Genomic DNA, 25,153 nt, shown 5'->3' on the forward strand with positions numbered 1-25,153 from the left:
ACCCACCACTGACTCCCTCACCTCTAATGACCAGCAAGCATGATGTCAGCTCGCCTGCTGCCGCTCGCAAGGGTTAGTGGACTCTGACAATGGTTAGTTAGACGCTAATAATGGTTAGTTAGATGCTAACGATGGTTAGTAGATTTATTATGATAAGTGAAAGGGATGTTTATACTTCCGAACTCTTGGAGATGGATCAGGGGATATTAAAAATGTCTTCAGTATTTTAAAAACATTTAAGAAAATCTTTGTAAGATGTGACTGTAAGCTAAATTTGTCATACCTTCAAAGATGCCACTGTACCATTTAATTAATTTCAACATGTCTCCCACTAGTTAAATAAGGAAAAATTCGAGTAAGTTTTATCTTTCATGAATGCATTTCAACAGAAATTTTGTAGTTACTTGCATATTAAGTATAAGAGTTAATGTAGCCACGATATCTCTTGTTTCCTGCAATGACACAAGTTCCAAGTCTGAGCATCCTATCACCTGTCTTTCGAAATATTTTAGTGTTTATTAAGGTATTCAATATTCCTAGCTTCCAAAATTTTATTGACAATTTGTTTAAATAAAAACCAGATTGAAAAAAGAATAAATCACTAACAAATGGAATAAATAGAAAAGGTAACAAAGAAAAATAATAGGATAAAATAACGAGTCTTACATTAGGTGGGGTAGCAGGGGGCTATGTTGTAGGCTAGATAGCCGCAAGCATGTTTTTGTCACCCTGTCCAGCATGTGTCCCTACCCCCATCCCGTCCTCCTCCCGCGACCCCTGCCTACCCTAGCATGATCTGTCTTCCGCTCGTATGCTATATTTACTCCTCTAAATTATAGGCGTAGGTGCAATCTTTGGAAATTAACGAGGGCAGTTGTTGCCGATTATTCTATATATTTTAAAGACTTAGCCTCCATAGGAGCGTGTATCGGGCGGCGCCACTCATCTTCTGGGTGAATATATCACCATAATCACAGAACATTACAGCCCAAATTGCCGAAGAAAAAATAAAACTTGCATAAGTTTTAACTTGGAAAAATTTCGGCTCTATTTAGAGCTTTATCGAGTTGTCCAAATAAAACTATAAAACTCTTTCTGCAACTTGTATTATCAGAAGTATATTATTTGGATCTGTCCGAAATAGTTGACACCTTATTGGCAATATCAATTACAATTGATTTGCATCGAAAACTATTAATTAGTATTCTCACAAACTCAACCAAGAGAAGAAACAACATCATGAATTACTGTTTCCTTAATATTAGTCTTTATTATCGGCCTCACATTTCCAAGAGATTGCTTCTTCGCGACAGCCAAGAGTGACACTGTCAATCTTAAAGTTGGGTCTAGACTAATTTAGTGAGTCAAATAACTGGAAAGCTTTAGTTTCAATTGACAGGATATTCCTAGGTGATTTGAATCATCTACAACTTAAGCACTGTGAAAGAGCCTAACGTAATAGCCGATAATCTCTGTATATTACTGGAGCCACAAAGAAATATTTACAAATAATAGCTCTCTATAGAAGGAGAGCCGACTAGAAAACTCTCAGGGCTCTCATGGACAAGCGTGAGACTAACTTTTGGTTACAGTGTCACCTTTGACGGTCTTCTTGTTTATGAGCGTCAGTCGTTGTTGGGGTACTTACACACTGTGAAGCTAAGTACTAAGACACTCTGTACCTAGGTGCTAACACACTATATAGTGAATTACTGAGACGTTGTGTAAGTACTTAAATACTGTCATAGCGAAGTGCTTAAACACTGTATATTTAAGTACTTAAACACTGTGTAGTGAGGTACTAACACCGTGTGGTAGAGACACTGTGTGGTGTGTCTGGGGTAGGCTAGAGTATCATAAACGATACAGGAGGTGGTTCCTGCTCAGGTCTGAACGTCTTCATAAAGAAAGGTCGTATTTTCATATGAATATTCTTGTTATAAGTTAATGTTTTTTTTTTTTGGGGGGGGGGGAGCTAATGCATCAGAGACTTTGTAATAACAAATTCTACTTTTGGCTAATGTGCCTTTATATTCTCACGCATATCCTTTTTTTTATTTTATTTTATTTACATATCTATCTTCATTTCCATGATCCAGCACGACTATTTTCTCCATCACTTACACCCTGAAGAATATATTGTTGCAACTCTGAATGTTAAATATATTTTTGTAATTCTTTACTTCTGCACCGCTTCTACCTTCACTACTCAGCAGATTGACTGGTCAGTTAATTTAGGAAAATGCAGACTGGGAAACTATATTTGCTGCATTATTTCGTAACCCGAAGATATCCCAAATCTTTGCTGTAAACCTTAAAAAAGTTGGACTTCATTTTTTCAAGTCAGTGACGAATTCGTTGTCAGTCATTCACTTTTTATTGAGATGCGGTGGGGTGATATTTACTAAATCAGGAGAAATGGAGAAGCATCTCTTTGGATTATTTAGGCTACGTCTTCCACTGACTTACCGGTATAACCTAGTATAATATTTATGCTTCTTCATAAAACTTATAAACAGGGGAATACTTTTTTCATAAAGTATGATGGGATTATACTGAGAACTTACATGCAGTGGATAATGTTCTCTCGATTGATTAAACGTAACTTATTACGGTTGATGTACTACTACAATGAGTCGTGAACTGCATTACTGGTATTTCTGGAAAATTCTCCTGTTAGCTGGTTAATTAACATGAATGTTAATTATGTTAGAATCACGCGAAATGTCACTTTTATTTCGAAAATAAGAAACATTAATATCTTGGCTTTTAAGCAAGTTTTTTGTTATAGACGGTTTAATATTTGAAAAGAAAATGTTAGAATGAAGAATAGAGTAGCCTTGAAGCATAGAAAATATCTTCAAAATCAGTTTGAAGTTTCTTCAAAATCAAATATTAATAAGACGTCTCAGACGATATTTAGAGCGGGAATAATGCCGACACTGCCATTTCTATATCAAACTTGTAAACGGAAAAAAATGCATTTATAATTGGAAATATAATTGCACAAGTTTAATATGTTTAGACACTCTTGCCAATATTTTTGTATAATAGCGAACCAGTTAGATGTCGGTCATTTAACATGACTCAACTAGAATCAAAGTTAGGAGTCACAGAGTATCAGAATGATGAGCTATATAAGTATGTTAGAATCCAAATTAAACGAGTACTTTTATATTATTCGCCCATTATTATATATTATAAATGTTGTTTGATATGGTGACTGTAATGGTTAGTTAATGGGGTTTAAAGGCTCCGGACTGCACTTGGGTTATAAAGGCTGCACGCGATTAAAGTAGACTCTCAGCATATCTGCACTAATATTAACTGTGAAAATGCAGGTATATCTTTACAATAACTGAACTAACAAGTTTTTATTTACAACTTCATGGTTGTTTATTCAATCTTAACATGTGCACCTCTAGTGGCTCATAAAACTAGTTCATTCCACGTATTGGCTAACGTATCCAGTGTAACTTCTTTGATATCACTACTTATTCTATCACGGAGGGTTTTAATGTCAAATAATCGTTTACAAACTTCCCAAAAGAAAAAGTCTGGAAACGTACTATGAGGAGAGCGTTGGGGCCATTTCTTGGGACAGTTACACTTTATCTTCTCCTCTAATAGTGACTGCATAATTTTGTAGACTTTCATAATACAAATTTCTTTGATGGTCTTTTCATGAAAGAAAAATGAACATATTACCCTATCGTGCATATGAGTCTACAACAGACTCTGTGTCCTGAAAATTTCGAATTTCTTGAGGGTATTTAAACTTCAAATAACGAATGGCCCGCAAATAACAATTTAAACGTTTCTTCCTAAAATAATAAAACTCTTGTTAGGTAGGTGTTAGCCACAAAAAATGAGTGTGAAGTACAACATGCAAACTCATGCACTGAGGCTTGCCACTCGAGTGTAAGACCTCGACAAATTCCTCTTCATATGGGGGAAGTCGTATTCTCTTGTGTATATTTTGTACACTGTTGATCTCAGTAAATGCACTGGAATACTTACTGGCCACTCAATACGAGACCTTTCTGACACACTTTCTGTGTCCAGGAGCTAACGAAACTACGATCAATACTCTTTTTGGATGGAAAATCTCTTGCATATTGGTGCCAATATTTTCGGTAGCATTTATCACAGATTTTAATCTGCAAACCAAATGAATCAGTGAGCATTCTCTTATACGCCATCTTTATTCAAACTTTTTTCTCTTTATTATCTGCGGACTTTAATTACAATCTGTAAATAACGAAAACAAATATTGAGTGATCTGCAATATGCAGAATATTGCAACTTTTATCTCTTTCGCAATACTGTTGTAATAAACAAATGACACCGAGATGGAACATTGTGGCCACAATGCCATTTTCAAGAAGACACATTCCATCTCTCTCACTCGACTTTAATCAGATAATTCCTACTATAGTACGCATCATTTTTGGCACTGACAGCGGTATAACTGAAATGAATCGGATTTCTGACAACTATCAGCAGATGTTATATTATATTCAATACTGCGGACTAGATCATTTAAATTTCTCAGTTATAAGAGCTGTTATTTCCTTTTCGAGTGTATAAAAATATGATCAACATATCCTCTGAGAATTTCCACATTACGTCACAAATGAGCATCCGCCATACTGGCGGTCAAGTGTGTGTTAGTGATGATGTGTTTACCTTTCGTATGTCGCAATAAAATAGATTTTATTCACAGAATAACAAATTTAATTTGCATGAAACAATAATGAAGTGATGATTCATTAAATTATATTTTTTATATGAATTTATATTAAATAAAATCGAAGAAGGTTGTGTGCGCTCCTGTTCATCGTGTGAGTGGTAGCGTGATTGATGAGTAAAATTGCCAAGGTCACAATTTGTGTTTGTTAGACCGCACTGGGCTTAGTTACCTAACAACTTTTTATATATTACAGTCTGAAATTATACCTAGTCAACTGCTAAGTGTTATATGAAAATGCCGTCCTAAATAAATTAGCACTACCTCTGCCAGTTCAAAAACCGGAGCAAAGAAGTGATATATCATTTCCTGGATGGTTTATTTCAATGCGTCTCTTAATGGATTTCTCACATTATCAAGGAACTGTAAAAATAATAGGACAGCAGAAGTCTTATGAGGCCGAGATATTACCTAATATATGACCTGACACCTGAGTCAGCACGCTGAGCGTGGGAGTGACGTTAAAAAAAATTCTATTAAATTCTATTAAATATAAATAAATCTTATTTATATAACCCTAAACTAATATTGATATTAAAATCAATATTATTTTTCATGAAACTTGGTTCGATTATATTTCTCGCAACCATGGACCTTCCTGATGTAACTTTCTCGGCCTTTTGAAAATCAATTAGACTCTTGTCCTGTTCTGATGATATATTTATTTTGTTGTAATATTAATTCAAGACTTTTTCCAATTTGAGGATAATAAACTTCAGTGCATATTTAACTGCGAATCCTATAAACACAGCCATCAGCATTTCAGGGCAAATTCTTAATCAAATGTATTTTTTACCGTATCAGATAAACTCCAGATATGATTTCTAAACAAATTTGATTTTAAAAATCTAAACTAAGGATGGTATGTCAAGAAGGTATTCATGGTAAGGACGTCCCAGTATATTCTTATTGAATATGATTGTCTGTCCTTTTTCGAGTTGTAAAATGAATTTCTGGCAGTCTTTAAATATTTTATTAATTAAATTTTTGAGGATTTTTGATCAGTTATTTCAGAAAACTTCAAAATACTTTCATCTATGAACTCTGGGCTGCAAATACCCAGAGCTCTTATATACATAGATAAGAATACAGAAAGTTTAATGATTACCCTTAGCAGTTAAGACATCTGAAAAAGGTAATGAGTTATTTTGTTCATACTTAAAGTAAACTTTATGGATAGAGGTAGACCATTTAATTAAAAAAGGAAATCAGTATCTCTCTCTGATTCAGAGAGATATACTGGCTGGTGCCACCCACACTACCATACTCTGAAAAACTTCCCCTCATTTCTCCTGTTGCTGCCCTTGCAACCTTGCACAGCTCCTGATGACGCACTGAGAAGTGTGAAAGTACTTGAGCTTAAGATTTCCAACCCCCCGTGGCTTGTCTTGCATTGTTAAGAACACCTGTCTGCGACTGTTTTGCATATATATATATATATATATATATATATATATATATATATATATATATATATATATATATATATATATATATATATATATATATATATATATATGCAATAAGATCACAGTAAACAGGTGATTTCAGAATATGCAAAACAACCACTCCGAAAGAAAAGAGAAATTCCAAGCGCTTTCGTGACTACTCACATTATCAAGGAACTATGAAAGTAAAGCATCCAAGGAAGCTATATGAAGGGTCTGGCCAACACCTCACTATCAGATCCCACAACGGTTAAACACATGACATGCGCCGACCCAACTTGGATAGGTCCTTTGCACAACTCACCCCCAAACTCTTCTACCCAAGAAAATTTAAAAATTATTATTTGTCGAGTGTATTATTAAATTCTTTCCAAATTATATTAATTATAAATGGATCTAATTTATATAAACAAAAGGAAATATTCATATTATTGTCAAAACTGCTTTTTATGAAACAAGATTCAATTATATATGATAAATTTTACACTCAGAAGTTTGGTATGGCAATGGGAAATCCTCTTTCACCTGTTCTTAGTAACCTATACATGGAATTTTTTGAAACAAGGTTGCTTAACACAATCCTCCCTAATAGAGCTAAATGGTTCCGATATGTTGATGATATTTTGTGTCTTATGCCCAAAAATGTAGATATACACCATTTCCTTGGAAAATTAAATAGCTTAGCCCATTCTATAAACTTTACTGTTGAGTTTGAAGAAAATAACTCATTGCCTTTTCTAGATGTTTTAATTATTAAGGGTAATAATGAATTCAAGTTTAAAATTTACAGAAAACCTACAAATAACTGTTCCTATGTCCACTATTATTCCTCGCATCAAGATAGAGTCAAACTGTCTGTTTTCTCATCAATGTTTTTGAGAGCTTTACGAATTTGTAGTCCTGAGTTCATAGATGAGGAAATATCCAAAATTTATGAAATAGGTAATGATTTAAAATACCCAAGAAATATAATTGATAAATCTTTTAAAGTTGCTAGAAATACTCTTTACAATCCAAAAAGGGACAACCAGCCTTATTCAACTAAAAATATGTTGGTTCTCCCTTACCATGAAAACTTGGTTGATATGCCTTCTCTTCTTAAGACTTTTAATATTAAAGTTGTATTCAAAAATCTTGATACAGTAAAAAAACTTTTGATAATGAATTTCCCCCCAAAATGCTGATGGATGTGTCTATAAGATTCCTTGTAAAATTTGCGAAAAAGTTTATTACGGTCAAACTGGTAAAAATCTCGAACTAAGATTAAAACAACATAAATATAGCATTAGAACTGGACAAGATTCCAATGTTCTATTTATTCATGTAAGAGATTTTAACCATCCAATTGATTTTCAAAAAGTTGAGAAAGTAGTATCAAGCAAGTCCATGGTCGAGAGGAATATAATTGAATCTTGTTTCATAAAAAGCAGTTTTGACAATAATATGAATATTTCCTTTGGTTTATATAAATTAGATCCATTTATAATTAATAGAATTTGGGAAGAATTTAATAATACACTGGACAAATAATAATTTTTAAATTTTCTTTGGTAGAATAGTTTGTGGGTGAGTTGTGCAAAGGACCTATCCAAGTTGGGTCGGCGCGCGTCAGGTGTTTAACCGTTGTGGGATCTGATAGTGAGGTGCCGGCCAGACCCCTTATATAGCTTCCTTGGATGCTTTACTTTCATAGTTCCTTGATAATGTGAGCAGTCACGAAAGCGCTTGGAATTTCTCTATTCTTTCAGAGTGGTTGTTTTGCATATATATATATATATATATATATATATATATATATATATATATATATAGATATATATATATATATATATATATATGTGTGTGTGTGTGTGTGTGTGCAAACAATCGCAGGCAGCCGATCTTAACAATACAAGACAATCCACGTGAGTGGAAATCTTTAGCTCAAGTACTGTCACACTTCTCAGTGTGTCATCGGGAGCTATGCAGAGTTGCAAGGCAACAAGTGAATCAGTGAGGGGAAGTTTTTCCTCAGAGTAGCGCATTGCAGTTTTGACACCTGCTGCAGCCTCTCTCGTAATGTGAGACAACGGTTTGGTGTCACCCACACCACAACCCCCCCATCCCCATATGGGGCAGGAAAGGGTCTCTCGGTTTTCAGATGTCAAGGAATGTGAAATTAGAAGATATAATAGCCAGCCCAAGGCTTTTTCTAGCTGCTTAGATCAGGTCATGTGACTTGTGAAAATATGTTTCACAGTGAATAATATACATATGAATTCCTATTAACCTGTGAAACATTTTAATAAATATATATATATATATATATATATATATATATATATATATATATATATATATATATATATATATATATATATATATATGTATGTATGTATATATATATATATATATATATATATATATATATATATATATATATATATATATATATATATATATATATATATATGTTCAACAAGTCGGCCGTCTCCCACCGAGGCAGGGTGACCCAAAAAAGAAAGAAAATCCCCAAAAAGAAAATACTTTCATAATCATTCAACTCTTTCACCACACTCACACATTATCACTGCTTTTGCAGAGGTGCTCAGAATACAACAGTTTAGAAGCATTTACGTATAAAGATACAATATTCCTATTGGTAAAAAAAAATATATACTAAAAGATGGGGTGGTAGGGGAAGTGGAACATTCAAACGGCTTCAGGAAGAAATCCAAATATTCTTCCTTGAAGCCTTTTTATCCACTTCTCCGAGGCTATGGGTCCCACAATTTACACCAGAGGTGGACCCCATCCCATATTATATATATATATATATATATATATATATATATATATATATATATATATATATATATATATATATATATATATAAAATCAATAACAACAATCTGACTAGCCAAGGATTCCAACCCATGTCGTTTTGGCCCTGCCTCGTGGTGAGCGGAAATCACATGATACTCTAACCCACTGGATCACACAATCCTACAAGAATCAAACACCCAGCAGACCTAGGTGTTTTACCTTCATCCGAGGACCTACGATGGTGTGGGTGCCTCTGAGCTAATTTTATTCTAATCTCCGTTTGGTGTACTAGCCTCCACAAGCAGTATTTATATTATTGTGACCACGAACGAGTGGTATTGAATCAATAACAACACTGTGACTAGCCGATGATTCGAATCCATGTCGTTTTGGCCCTGCCTCGTGTTGAAGGAAAAATCACATGACGCTGTAGCCCACTGGACCACACAGTCCTACAAGAATCAAGCACCCAGCAGAGCTAGGTGTTTTACCTTGATCCAGAGATCTTCAGATAGGTAACTTAATGTGAGTACTTTGCTACCAACAAAGTGATATGTAAACTAACCATATTGTAATTATTTAAATAAGTTTTGGTGCTTTATTTATCAATTAAATCAATATAATTTTTAATAGTAAGTCTAGAAGCTTTACCAACGGTTGGGCTCAGTATATATACTAGTCATTTGCATAATTTTTACGCAACTGAACCAATAGAACTAATTATTGGTCTGGCTAGATTACCTGTTTTGATTAATACATACATGATGAAGATGCGTTTCCGTAGTCGTTTAATTGTTTTTCTTAAAGTTACTCCTAATTGTGCTAATAATCATTGAACTAATTTTCCATTGTCGATGCAGAGTTTGTGTTTAATGATGAGTTTTACAATCAAAAGTTTGGTATGATAATGGAAAACCTTCTCTTACCAGTTCTTAATAATTTGTTAGTGGAATATTGTGAAACAAGACTGCTTAACAGAATTCTTCCCAATAAAGCGTAATGATACAGATATGTTGACGATGTTCTATGCTTAATGGCAAGAATATAGATATGAAGTATTTTCTTCTTGAATTAAAATTTCCAGCGCCTTCCATAAAGTTCAATGTTGAGTTTGAACGAAATAACACATTACTTTTTTTCACGTTTTAATTATTAAGGGCAACCAAGAATTTAAATTTAAAATATACAGAAAACCAACAAATAACTGATCTTGTGTTTACTGTTATTCTTCACATCATGACAGAGTAAACTTTTCAGTATTTTATTCTATGTTTTTGAGAGCTCTGCACATTTGCAGTTCATAGATGAAGAAATTTTAAAGATTTATGAAATAACAAATGATCTTAAATACCTCAAAAATTAATTGACAAATCTTTTAAAATTACCAGAATAAGGTTAGGTAAGTTTTCCAAGGTTCTTTTGGTACAAAATAATTAATTATTACATTAACATAAATGGAAAAAAAAATCTTTAAACATATAAGAGAAAATTTTAGAGAGGACTTAATTTTAAATGAGTTCTTGCTAATTGACCAGTTTTAACTATTCAGCACGAATAGTGCGGATGATAAGGAGATGATTACTGATGCTATGAATGAAAAGAAGTTGGATGTCCTAGCCCTAAGTGAAGCAAAGCTGAAGGGGGTAGGAGAGTTTCGGTGGGGAGAAATCTGAGTATCTGAGAAAGTTAGAGCTAAGGAAGAGGTAACAGTATTCTTTAAAGATCAGTTATGGAAGGAGAACAGGGAATATAAATGTGTAAATTCAAGGATTATGTGGAGTAAAATAAGGGTTGGATGCGAAAAGTGGGTCATAATAAGCGTGTATGCACATTAAGAAGAGAGGAGTGCAGAGGAGAGAGATTTTGGGAGATGTTAAGCGAATGTATAGGAACCTTTGAACCAAGTGAGAGAGTAATTGTGGTAGGAGACCCGAATGCTAAAGTAGGAGAAACATTTAGAGAGGGTGTGGTAGGTAAGTTTGGGGTGCCAGGTGTAAATGATAATGGGAGCCCTTTGATTGAACTTTGTACAGAAAGGGGTTTAGTTATATGTGATACATATTTTAAGAGAAAGAGGATAAATAAATATATAACATATGATGTAGGGCGTAATGACATTAGTTTGTTGGACTACGTATTAGTAGATAAAAGACTGTTGAGTAGACTTCAGGATGTACATGTTTATAGAGGGGCTACATATGTATCAGATCACTTTTTAGTTGTACCCACAGTGAGAGTAAAAGGTAGGTGGGATACAGAAAAAATAGAAGCAGCAAGTAAGAGGTTAAGGTTTATAAACTAAAAGAGGAGGCAGTTAGGGTAAGATATAAACAATTATTGGAGTATAGATGGGCTAGTGAAACTATAGGCAATGGGGTCGAAGATGTATGGAGTAGGTTTAAGAATGTAGTGTTAGAGTGTTCAGCAGTAGTTTGTGGTTACAGGAAAGTGGGTGCGGGAGGGAAGAAGAGCAATTGGTGGAATGATGTAAAGAGAGTAGTAAGGGAGAAAAAGTTAGCATATGAGAGATTTTTACAAAGTAGAAGTGATGCAAGGAGGGAAGAGTATATGGAGAGAAAAAGAGAGGCTAAGAGAGTGGTTAAGCAATGTAAAAAGAGAGCAAATGAGAGAGTGGGTGAGATGTTATCAACAAATTTTGTTGAAAATAAGAAAAAGTTCTGGAGTGAGATTAATAAGTTGAGGAAACTTAGGGAACAAATGGATTTCTCAGTTAAAAATAGGAGAGAAGAGTTATTAAATTGAGAGTTAGAGGTATGGGGAAGATGGAGGGAATATTTTGAGGAACTGTCAAATGTTGATGAAGATAGGGAAGCTGTCATTTCGTGTATAGGGCAAGGAGGAATAACATCTTGTAGGGGTGAGGAAGAGCCAGTTGTGAGTGTGGGGGAAGTTCGTGAGGCAGTGGGAAGAATGAAAGGGGGTAAGGCAGCTGGGATTGATGGGATAAAGATAGAAATGTTAAAAGCAGATTGGGATATAGTTTTGGTGTGGTTGGTAGTATTATTTAATAAATGTTTGGAAGAGGGTAAGGTACCTAGAAATTGGCAGAGAGCGTACATAGTTCCTTTGTATAAAAGCAAATGGGACAAAAGAGAGTGTAAAAATTATAGGGGAATAAGTCTGTTGAGTATACCTGGTAAAGTGTATGGTAGAGTTATTATTGAAAGAATTAAATGTAAGACGGAGAGTAGGATAGCAGATGAACAAGAAGGCTTTATGAAAGGTAGGGGGTGTGTAGACCAATTGTTTACAATGAATAATATAGGTAAGCATTATTTAGATAAGGGTAAAAAAGTTTTTGTCACATTTATGGATTTGGAAAAGGCATATGACAGTGTGGATAGGGGAGCAATGTGGCAGATGTTGCAGGTGTATGGTGTAGGAGGTAGGCTACTGAAAGCAGTGAAGAGTTTTTACGAGGATAGTGAGGCTCAGGTTAGAATAAGGGTAAAGAGGTTTTTGTGGCATTTATGGATTTGGAAAAGGCGTATGACAGGGTAGATAGGGGGGCAATGTCGCAGATATTGCAGGTGTATGGTGTAGGAGGTAGGTTACTGAAAGCAGTGAAGAGTTTTTACGAGGATAGTGAGGCTCAGGTTAGAATATGTAGGAAAGAGGGAGATTATTTCCTAGTTGATAAATTAGACACATGTGCAACTCTTGGGTATCTTTATTACGGAAACGTTTCGCCACACAGTGGCTTCATCAGTCCATAAATAGGAGAAACTTGAAGAACAGGAGGAGAATGAGGTAATCAGTCCCTCAACCTTGAGTCGATGTGGTCAGTCCATCAATCTATTCAAGATTGATGAACTGACCACATCGACTCAAGGTTGAGGGACTGATTACCTCATTCTCCTCCTGTTCTTCAAGTTTCTCCTATGTATGGACTGATGAAGCCACTGTGTGGCGAAACGTTTCCTTAATAAAGATACCCAAGAGTTGAAGATGAAAGTTAAGACACTTGAGCAACATCTGGTTATCTTTAATGTAAACGTTTCGCCATCCAGTGGCTTTATCAATACAAATTCTTGGACATAATTAGAAAACAGAAGAACAATGTACAAAAGATGAGGTAATCAGTCCCTCAGCCTTGGAGGTGGTGTTTACAACACCATGGTTGTAGAGATTCTGAAGCACAGGTAAGGAAATTGGCGCTTATATAGGCGTCATTGAAGAGAGGGATTCCCGCCTACCAGTGACTATGCCCTCGTCTGCTACACGTCTCTCTTCACTGACGCCTATATAAGCGCCAATCTCCTTACCTGTGCTTCAGAATCTCTACAACCACGGTGTTGTAAACACCACCTCCAAGGCTGAGGGACTGATTACCTCATCTTTTGTATATAGTTCTTCTGTTTTCTAATTATGTCCAAGAATTTGTATTGATAAAGCCACTGGATGGCGAAACGTTTACAATAAAGATAACCAGATGTTGCACAAGTGTCTTAACTTTCATCTTGTCGGTATTGTATACCTGTCTTACGCAACATACCCAAGAGTTGCACTTGTGTCTAATTTATCAACGTGTCGGTTCTGTGAACCATTCATCTACAGTTATTTCCTAGTAAAAGTGGGCCTTAGACAAGGATGTGTGATGTCACGGTGGTGCAATATATTTATAGATGGAGTTGTAAGAGAAGTGAATGCGAGGTTCTTGGCAAGAGGTCTGGAGTTAAAAGATAAGGAATCAAACACAAAGTGGGAGTTGTCACAGTTACTTTTTGCTAATGACACTGTGCTTATGGGAGATTCTGAAGAGAAGTTGCAGAGGTTGTGGACGAATTTGGTAGGGTATGTAAAAGAAGAAAATTAAAAGTGAATATAAGAAAGAGTAAGGTTATGAGGATAACAAAAAGATTAGGTGATGAAAGATTGGATATCAGATTGGAGGGAGAGAGTATGGAGGAGGTTAATGTATTCATATATTTGGGAGTGGACGTGTCAGCGGATGGGTCTATGAAAGATGAGGTGAATCATAGAATTGATGAGGGAAAAAGGGTGAGCGGTGCACTTAGGATTCTGTAGAGACAAAGAACTTTGTCCTTGGAGGCAAAGAGGGGAATGTACAAGAGTATAGTTTTACCAACGCTCTTGTATGGGTGTGAAGCATGAGTGATGAATGTTGCAGCGAGGAGAAGGCTGGAGGCAGTGGAGATGTCATATCTGAGGGCAATGTGTGGTGCGAATACAATGCAGAGAATTCGTAGTTAGGAAGTTAGGAGGTGCGGGATTGCCAAAACTTTTGTCTAGAGGGCTGAGGAAGGGTTGTTGAGGTGGTTCGGAAATTTAGAGAGAATGGAGCGAAATAGAATGATTTCGAGAGTGTATAAATCTGTAGTGGAGGGAAGGTGGGGTAAGAGTGGGCCTAGAAAAAGTTGGAGGGAGGGGGTAAAGGAGGTTTTCTGTACTAGGGGCTTGGACTTCCAGCAAGCATGCGTGAGCGTATTTGATAGGAGTGAATGGAGACAAATGGTTTTTAATACTTGACGTGCTGTTGGAGTGTGAGCAAAGTAACATTTATGAAAGGATTCAGGAAAACCGGCAAGCCGGACTTGAGTCCTGGAGATGGGAAGTACAGTGCCTGCACTCTGAAGGAGGGGTGTTAACGTTGCAGTTTTATAAACTGTAGTGTAAAGCACCCTTCTGGCAAGACAGTGATGGAGTGATTAATGATGAAAGTTTTTCTTTTTCGGGCCACCCTGCCTTGGTGGGAATCGGCCGATGTGTTAATAAAGAAAATAAAAATAATGTATAAATATATATATATATATATATATATATATATATATATATATATATATATATATATATATATATATATATATATATATATATATATATATATATATATATATATATATATATATATATATATATATATATATATATATATATATATATATATATGTATATATATATATATATGTAGAAACACCTAAGAAAGTCGATATTCATCAGCATACTGTACAGCCGAAGGTTTCCTATTAAAACATTTAGATGATTTTATAATGACCAAAAACTGTAACATTTCAGTCAAATCCTTCTTTAGTTCTGATCTTACATTGATTTGATTATTAATTCAGATTTGTATTTCTCGTTAACGTTGTGCAACTTTACCTTCGTGACTTCTATTACTGTTCACTGGATGTGACTTTTTTCATCGTATTGACATGTTATCAGTCTTTTATCTTTTTTTACCTATGTGTTTATAATATATGCTTCATGACTAAATGTCATGTATTTCTGGATGATTCTTTTTCACTAATAGTCAATCTCTCAAATTATATATGTACCTGTCTATCTTTCTGTCTATTTTTCTGTCTGTCTGTCTGTCTGGATGTATGTATGTTTGTCTGTCTATCTAAGAAGCCTTATTTCTCGCAAACATTTCTCCTCTTCTTAAATTTATCTCCCATCCTCTCTCTCACTAAACACTTGTCCCTTTCAGTACCCCCTGTTATTTATTATCCCTTCTCTTCGATTAATCACTTGTTCTTGCCCCTCTTCATTATTTTCCCTCACTCTACCATCTCCCATTGACCACCCAACTAATGCAGCAAATTCCTCCTGCACATTCATCGCCCTCTCTATACACCCCGTTCTCTTCCTCCATCATCATCCACCGTCTCGTACTAACACACTCCGGCCATTGTTTGAGAGGCTGAAGGACGCTTACAAACACTGTAGCGGATAATGTTTCGCTCACAGTTAAAATCATGATTTTGAAAAGCTCTGCTCTGAGCGAAAAATTTTCTTGTTAAATGCTATTAATGTGTTGCTATAACACTCTACTCATGACGGTGGTATCTTCCGAGCATTATCTGACCTTCCTGTGTCACCCTCCCTCTCTCTCTCTCTCTCTCTCGCTAAGCATCTGTCTCTCTCCCACGTGCAGGTGTGTCAGTGGTCTCCCTCGATAAAGCCTTGGAGGTCAACCACGTCTCTGCCAGAGTGGGTGACAACCTGGAGATCAAATGCGACGTTACAGGCACGCCCACACCGCCCATCGTCTGGCGACGGAATGGTCTGGACCTGGCAGCCCTCAACTCTGAGGTGAGGATTGGCCAGCAATAAAAATTGAGGGAGGATTGGATTGATATGGTAATAACGTCAAGTTGTGGAGAGAGATACATATGCACAGATTAAGACATTTAATTAAAAACTGTTTCCTCACTTCCGGTGAAAAGTTTCTTCTATTAATACCTTAATCGATGCTTCTATAGGGATTTCTGCACTTACAGTCACAGGACCAGCTTGTGGCTCTGTGCCAGTGATATTGTGTTGATTTCTGGTGAGTGATAATGTATTGTTTATGTAAAGCAGAATATTACACAATAATAATAATAATAATAATAATAATAATAATAATAATAATAATAATAATAATAATTACTATTATTATTATTATTATTATTATTATTATTATTATTAGTAGTAGTAGTAGTAGTAGTAGTAATAATATTATTATTTTTATTAATGTATTTCGGTCTTTGAGAGATCCGAGAAAGGTATCCTCCGTATCGAATAACTCTGTTCCATGCGTCAACCCACGTGATTTCAACTGTGCAGAATGCGACATATTTCCCAAATGCAGCTAAATGAAGATCTAAAGTGAATCAGGAAAGACATTAACAAGTCATCACATGAAAACGAATATCCAGATTTCTTCAATAAAAATGGCAAATTAGGACATATACAGATCAAACCTAATTCAAGGCTTCCATGAAGAAAGACAGTTAATAGAAGCTAAACTAAAGAGGCAATTTCTTGTTATCTTAGAGGGACCAGTATCCTAAAATACTCAAGCACATTAAGCTTGGAACTTTTCAGTAATTGTATCATTAAGCTATCAACGTTAAGCGGTTGAAGCTAATTGGATATGATACTCAGAAATGATCGCATTGAAAAAAGTACCCTAATTCAGTTTTCACAATGCCTTCATAAAAAGCAAATTGAGACCCACAGACACAAAAATTTGTCAAAATATTTTTTTAAGAATGACCAGATTTTATGTAAGAAAGTACAGAAAATAAGGAAATAAATAAGGACGTAATTGAGTGTCTTTTAAAAGTTTTATGTACAATAAATACAGATCTTAAAACATAAACTTGAGGGCACTCAGCCATAATAGGAACATAAGTGTACATTATGTTAATTAAACCTATGATAGTCCAGTCATTGCACAAATTACTGCACAAAATTTTTTTTATTAATAATATTGGCTAATGATAATTTACTGAACCTAACTTCAAGACACACCTTCCTTTGAGGAAAATATACCAAATTGTAAAATAATTGCACCTACAGAGACTAAAGCCATGAAACGTTATATTGATTTCACACAAAGAATAAAAAATTAAAGTTTGATGCCTGTCACAAACATTTTAGTTTAATCAGAAGTTATACTGAGGCTGTTGAATGAGAGACACTCAGATTCATTCCAAATAAGAGGAAGATAAGTCCTCTTCTTTAGAAGAAGAGCCCCTCACCAGCATTATCTTAAAATATTGTGATAACATAAAATAATACTAAGCCATTTTGAGATTAAAAGTGGCAAAATAGCACCACACATTAAGTATATAAACTTTCAAGGTAAGATACGTTAGTGTTGAAATTCTCAACCAAACAGAAGAGGCTTTTTTTCAATTATCACACGGGAACAAAATATGGGAATAACGTATGTAACATTTACCACAAGATATCCAATAATGGAAATGATCCCGTGAATCTTGTCCTATATTTTGTAAATCAATGTTGATAATTTGAAGCTGGTAGAATAAGGCATTTTGCTTTTGTATATAAACAAATGGTTTTTGAGAAAGAAAAAATATCTTGAGTAGAATGTTCCGAAATTAGGAAAATCTATCACTGTTAAACTTAAAAATGCCATTAAATGCAAATTATTATTGTCTCAGTTTTCTTTTCTCATTTATATTCAATTTCAGATTCTCTACAATCCTGTAAAAAAATATTATTCTTATATAAAAATATCTAATTTGATAAAATTTGCTAAAAATGGCAAAAGGTCACCTAAACAACCTAAAATTAAGGACAAAATACTTCCAGTTATGATATGACGGAGTTTAGGGTTTGAAGCCATTCAGAATCAGAATTCTTCAGCTATTACTTTGGAAACTATTTATTTAATAAACTTGACAAATTGAAATTTTCACAGTTGAAAGTGAGTGCCAAGTTTTACTTTATTAAAGCCACCAATAGTGAAGTTTGAAGCCGATCAGAAGACATTATTCAATATTTGATCTGCCTTCATCAATTCCAGGTTTTTTTTTTTGTAAGTTTCAGTAAAACATCAAAATTATTCTTACTCAGATTAAAGTTATTAAGGAGTATCATTCTTGTTATAGGATATATAACCATTAACTCTTCTTTATTGAATATAAATGACTATCACTATTAAAACAGAGCAATTTGAGATTTATGCCATCCAGTAACAATGGCGATCATGTGTCCAGAAAGCAACACTTGTCTAGAAAATTTGAAGCCCATCGGAAGAGGCATTCGTTAGTAATGGTACAGATTACAAGGATTCCAAGAATTTGAATTATATTATTATACTGACAGATTTGAAAACACTTCAAACTTAATTGGTTCTACCCTGACCATAAGATGTTTCGCCCATTAAATACTGAAGCAATCCTTATATATATAATATATTTAATGTGATATAATGGGAATAAAAACTTAAGTTGCAGTTTTTTAACTGTAGTGCTGGCATGCCACTGGCAAGGCAGTGATGGCGTGAGATATGATGAAAGTGTTTTTTTCTTTTTCGGGTCACCTTGCCCCGGTCTGAAACTGCTGATGTTTTAATATAATAAATCATAATTATTTACACATAAAGTATCAGTCTGCACTTACACACCTGAATTTCATTCTCCGCCGTCGTCGAGTTAAGAGACAACGTTCCTGAAAGTCTGAAGCTGCGTGGCTGAGAGGTCAGCAAGTTCTTAGAGACATTCCAGGTTGCTGGGAATGGCTTCAACAACACTGGTCACAAAGGCCCTGCACATGCCAGGCATTTCAAGAATCTAGTTCTCTTTACCGACCACATGCGCTGAATGTATGATACTGATGGAATGAGGTGCTATCGAGTTTTGAGCGAAAGAAAAAGAAATGTTTGAGGAAGAAAAGAAAAAGTAACTAACTCTGATAACCATTTGAAGATCCTCCTTCGGGAATACCTAGTAGAAATAATAATAATAATAATGATACGGTTTGATCCAAGGAGGTAGAGGATAGCTACAATTTCCAGGATCTAGAGCCTTCAAGGGACCAACAGAAGTCTTAAAGCTTTAGACACATGCACAAGAGTACGGCACCTTCCTAACTAGATGTATCAACCTAACATAGAGGCATGAAGATGGAAGCTGTTACACTGGAGTGTTGAGATGCAGTTGTTGAACACATAGTCACATGCTGGTGAAACACACTAGGGAAAATAAGTTATGCTTATGAGGGGGGACAGAGATATAGCAAAGGAAATGAGGAAGTTCCCTATTACATAATTCTGTTTTTCCCGCATCTCTCTTTATCGTTTAAAGCTCCATTGCTAAATCTCTGGGCCACCAAAGGGACCTGACTTACTTTCACTAGTGGGCCCCACCCACATGTCCCCTTATCTTCAGGTGCTGCATGTCTCCACTCCAATATTAAAGTGTACACTCTCATGCCTCTGCATAAGATTGATAAAGCCTGATGTGTAGGTGAAGCTTATCCGGGTGTTGCACATTTATCTTTGTTATCAACTTGTCGGTATTATTATTTTGATCTAATGACTAATGTGGTAGACAGTTGAGAGACAGTACAATACAATAAAACAGCGTCTCTCTATCTGTCTGTCTCTGTCTGTCTCTGTATCTCTGTCTGTCTGTCTCTGTCTATCTGTCTCCGTCTATCTGTCTCTGTCTATCTCTCTCTCTCTCTCTCTCTCTCTCTCTCTCTCTCTCTCTCTCTCTCTCTCTCTCTCTCTCTCTTACTGAAATAATAAAAAATAATCCAATAAGATTAGGAATTCATTTTCTCTCTAATTTTCCCTATCAAGTAAGCCACAGATTTTTTTTTAATCTTTGTGGCGGAACCCTTAATTAATTTTGTGTTGGTTGTGTGGCAGGACATCCGTGTGTTCATGGATGGGTCTCTGTACCTGACGCGGCTCCAGCTGGTCCACGCCGGCAACTACACCTGCCACGCAGACCGCAACAAAGATGTCGTCCAGACCCACATCCTCACAGTGCACAGTAAGTCAAAAGAACGCGTTTTAGAACTAACTAAAATTGGGAGAACCTTTCGCTCTGTGTTGTGCTTTTATCAAGTCATGAAATTCATGACTTATTAAAGGTGTACACAACTTGTTTTGTAGCTTGCGTCTGTCTTCATAACTATCGGAAGTATGTGTGTCATCAAACAAAGTTGGCGCTGCGTGTATCCCTCTTCTTAGAATTCTTCCCAGAAATTCTTGCCGAGTTAGAATTTGATATAAATTTTGTTTTAAATAAACGAAATTTCCGTTAGGACACATTTGTCCCAGAACTCTCATCTTCACTACACATAGTAACCTCAATAAACATCTGTGAAAGCAAGAAAATTATTCCGTAATAGACGCACACATACATGATTGTTTCACATCTTAAAACCACATTTGAAATAACTTTTCAGTAAATTATTTCTTCAGTAATCACAAATGTCAGAAGTCCTTTAGTAACCTAAACGCTTGTTTACAGCTGTTCCTACGGTGCAGGTGACACCCCACATCCAAAGTTTACGGCCAAGCGAGGAAGCCATCATGAGCTGCAGAGCCACTGGAGAGCCCTTTCCAAAGGTAACTTGCTGCTCCTTTATCGTTTATTTTGTGAATATATATATATATATATATATATATATATATATATATATATATATATATATATATATATATATATATATATATATATATATATATATATTTAATATAGGGAAGTACCACCTCTAAGGCTGGAATGGGGACCCTCATCCTCAGAAGACAATAAACGTACCTCAGGGAAAACTCAAGGTTCTCCCCGGAGCTGTTTGAATATTTTCTTCTCCTACCATCCCCTATATGTTTTATATTCTATGTGAACATTTATTAATAAACAGAATACATTTACAGAAAAACACAAACATGACTACAATGGCACAATGTATCAAAGATCATGAATTTCCTCCAGCTCCTCCAAGGCCAGACACGAGCCAAGTATGCAGCAAGCATTTCCCTTTTGGATGGCCACGCTGAGGCGCTGGAACATAAAAGTGGCTGCCCTTGGGTCCCTGGTGGTGTCAATGAGTCTGGAACCCAATTCTTTAAGGAAACGTGTGGCATTTTTTCCCCATGATCCCAAGGTCTCCGATCTCACTGGGACAAATTGATACTGTTGGCTTATGTTCCCGTACTTGCTGATCTTGCACTCATCCCTGTGGTCAGCAGCTCCTCCCTGTTGCCCCACACTGTGATGGATATAGGTGTCAGCCAGTGTGGACACACAGATATAGTCCCATGCTAAGAGCTTGCCATTCTTCCAAGGATAGATGGTGATCCCGTCGGGGCGGTGTGCTGGGTTTTGGGTATTGTTGGCTGCTGGTGATCGGGGCTCCCTCTCGGCTGGGCATCCAGCTGTAGCAAGGGTTCTCTTAAAGATGTTGACCTCATTGTGTCTTGCATGCCAGCCCTTGGTTTTGGAACAGTTATGACCATGTAGACCGTACTGGTCTGCTTGCACTTCGCCGCAAATACACGTATATTCTGTGTGAATTGGGGCAGCAAGGCACAGAGCCACTGCAATACGGATGGTCTTAGGGTCGAGTCGCGTTCCCATTGCCGATATGGGAACTGTTTGGAAGAAGTCCCCAGAGTGATGTGCGCTCACAGCCTGGGGATGGGCAGTCTCCCTATCTGATGTTGCAGCCCTGAGCATGTTGGCAAGCACCTTTTCAGCGATCAGGCCATCCCAGCTTGACTGTTTGTGAGCCAGTGCTGCACTAGGGTTTGGTGCTGGAGCAGCAAGAGTCTCCCATTCAGTGATGGCACTGGCATAGCTAGGGTCTTCTATTCCTGCTGAGTCACTGAGGGTATCAGGAAGAATTTATCTAATCAACTCGTTTGATGCTATGGAAGAGAATAGGAAAGCTGGTAGAGCAATCTGGGAGGATCTGCGTACTCCTAGCCCTCCAAGCCTGACCGGAAGTGAGGCTTGCAACCACTGTCCATCTTCAAGGGAAAGATTCAATGCACTCTCTAGCTTGGTCTTAAGGAGAGAGTCATATTCCTTGAGTTTTGGACTGCTGAAGGCTGGGGAGCATCTCAGAAAGTAGGTAAGTTTTGGGATTGACAGGCACCTGGTGAGTAGGTAGAAGGCATCGTGTGTGTCAGTGTCTTTCATCCTGCTTTCCATCGTCCGGAGGTCTGAGGCTTTTTTTTCTAGGATCAGATCGATGGCGTTGGACCCATGAGGAGCACCAAGGAGAGTGCTATTGGCTGGATCAATGGCTCGTGCTCCTGGTAAAACGGCGCTAATATTCTGAATCATCTGTCGATTGGTAGAAACTATTTCACATTTGGTGGGGTTTAAAGAAATGCCCAGGCTTTCTCCCATGTCTTTAATTTTACTGATGTCCTCTAGGAGAGATTCTGTTGTGCCAGCTAGGGTACCATCATCCAGGAACCAGATATTGAGCTCGCTGGAGAGTGCTTCTGTGACTTCCTTGATGACCAAACAGAATAGAAAGGGGGCGAGAGGGTCCCCCTTTTGCACGCCCTCACATGAGTAAATTTCGTGGTCCCCAAACAATAGTTTGGAAGTCACACTATAACACGATTCTATGAAGGGATGAAGGGAAGGGAAGTTTCTATAAACTGCTTGGAGAGCAGCATCCCTTCTGACTGAGTTGAAAGCGTTGGCAAAGTCCAATTTGATCAAGGCTTTTTCATCAGACATATTTTTTATATATACTCGTGCTGTGTGGGCGGCTGCTTCACAGCCCTGTTGAACGCCGAAACCGAGCTGAGTTGGTTTCAGCATTTCAGCAGCCTCTTGACTCACCCTTCTTACTGCAGCCTTGGCGACTAGGCGCCGAAGGGTGTTGCCCACTGCAATGGGCCTGATTCCGCCATCCTTTTTTCGGAGGGCACACAATGAGGCACCAAAGAAAAGGGGTCTGATGGCCTCTGGGACACTGCCTGCCAGGCACAGGTTGGAAAATTTGGTGAGTTCAGACAGCAGCCTCTCTGAAACCTCACCAAGTGCTGGATTGAGTATTTGTTTTAAGTGTTGAGACCTTAAACCGGTGAAACCTCCTGCTGAGCTCTGTGGAAATGACATAGCAGCTTTATACACATCAGCATCCTGTAAGGTTAGATGTTCTTCGCCTGCTGCAATATCAGGGAGGTCAATGTTGGTACTGGGAGCCCTGGGTGTATGTTTGTCCTTCAGAGCTTACGCCGTGCTGACGTCCTTGGGAGCCATGGTATCCTCACTGGTTATAAGCCTCAGAGCTCCAATAGTATTACCCTCTTCTATTTTTTTGCTAATTTGGGGTCTGATTTTTGAGGCATCGGGTGTCCTGTTGTTGACATTTGCCCGGCGGGTGTTTGACGCCCTAGGAGGGAGACGGACGAGGTTGTCATCCCTTGGGAATGCATTTATTGCCCTAATAACATGTGTCGCTAGTGACTTGTCCCTTCTTGGTGGGACAGCCAAACAGGCATTGCCAAAAAGCAGCAGGTTGTGCCATGATCTGTTGTTTGAAGGAGCATCGTTGACTATCTTCAGAAGGTCAGTGAATTTGCAAGCAGCTTGAGGGCGAGCTACTTTGGGGATGTGTGTCAGAGTCCTGGTGGATGCTAATTTGATTGCAGATTTGAGGTCCTCTGTAGAGGTGATGTCACGGTAGTTGTCAGCGCTGTCTGCTGGGAGGGGCTGTTGGTTGTTCTCATTAGGAGTTCTCCTGGAGCCTAGTCATCCATTGTGTGCACGGATGTTGCCATTTGAGGGATTGAGTGCACATTCCCTGTAGCACACCCGGCAAATGCTAATCGTATATTTAGGGAGTTTTGAACCAAGTGAGAGAATAATTGTGGTAGGAGAACTAAATACTAAACATGGGAAACGGTTGAAAAGCGCGTATTAGGTAAGTTTGGGGTACCAGTTGTAAATGATAATGGAAGCTATTGATTGAACTTTGTATAGAAAGAGATTTAGTAATATGTTATGCATATTTTAAGAAAAACGATGATAAGTATACAACATATGATATAGGGAGTAATGACAATGGTTTGTTGAATTGTGTTTTGGTAGATAAAAGGTTGATGGGTAGACATCTGAAAGTGCATGTTTATAGAGGGAAAATAGATATATCAGATCATTTTTAGTTTTAGCTAGAGTTCGAGTGAAAGGTAGTTGGGGTACAAGGAGAATGCCATCAGAGAGTAAGAGAGAGAGAAGTGAAAGTTTATAAACTAAAGGAGGTAGCTATGGTAAGTTAGAAGCAACTATTGGTAGAAAGATGGGCAAGTAAGAGTATAGAAAATGAGAAGCTTCAAGAGTTTGGTAGATTTAAAAATGCAATGTTAGATTGTTCAGCAGAATTTTGTGGATATAGGAGAGTGGGTGCGGTAGGGAATACGAGTGGAATGATGAGGTAGAGTGATAAGAGAGAAAACGTGATATAAGGAGGGAGGAGTATATGGAAAGTAAAAGAGAGGTTAAGAGAGTGGTTAGAGAATGTAAAAGAAAATCAAATGAAATAGTGGGTGAGATGCTATCAACAGAATAAGAAAAAGTTTTGAAGTGAGATTAATAAAGAAACTGTGAGAATTATAGGGGTATAAGCCTGTTGGGTAGACCTTGTAAGGTGTGTGTTAGTTATTATTGGAAGAGTTAAAGGTAAGACGGAGAGCAGGATCACAGATGAACAAGGTGGCTTTAGGAAGGCTAGGGGATGTGTAGCCCAAGTGTTTACAGTGAAGCATATTGGTGAACAATATTTAGATATGGATAAGGAAGTTTTTGTTGCATTTATTAATTTTGTAAACTGATATGATAGAATGGAAAAGGGAATAATGTGGCAGATGTTGCAAGTGTATGGAATAGG

General features: G+C 36.9%; 1 protein-coding gene across 4 annotated transcripts in view; it reads left to right on the forward strand.

The window, feature by feature from the left end:
• Positions 1-25,153, forward strand: part of LOC128686737 (follistatin-related protein 5) — a gene marked incomplete in the record, with an annotated part of 494,827 nt that overhangs the window by 362,911 nt on the left and 106,763 nt on the right. For all 4 annotated transcript variants that reach the window (XM_053773769.2, XM_070082387.1, XM_070082388.1 and 1 more), the window contains 3 exon segments: positions 15,924-16,081; positions 20,160-20,286; positions 20,770-20,867. In XM_053773769.2, the coding sequence (XP_053629744.2) occupies positions 15,924-16,081; positions 20,160-20,286; positions 20,770-20,867 (383 nt within the window).

Source organism: Cherax quadricarinatus, chromosome 7, assembly GCF_038502225.1.
Source record: "Cherax quadricarinatus isolate ZL_2023a chromosome 7, ASM3850222v1, whole genome shotgun sequence".
Lineage (NCBI taxonomy): Eukaryota > Metazoa > Arthropoda > Malacostraca > Decapoda > Parastacidae > Cherax > Cherax quadricarinatus.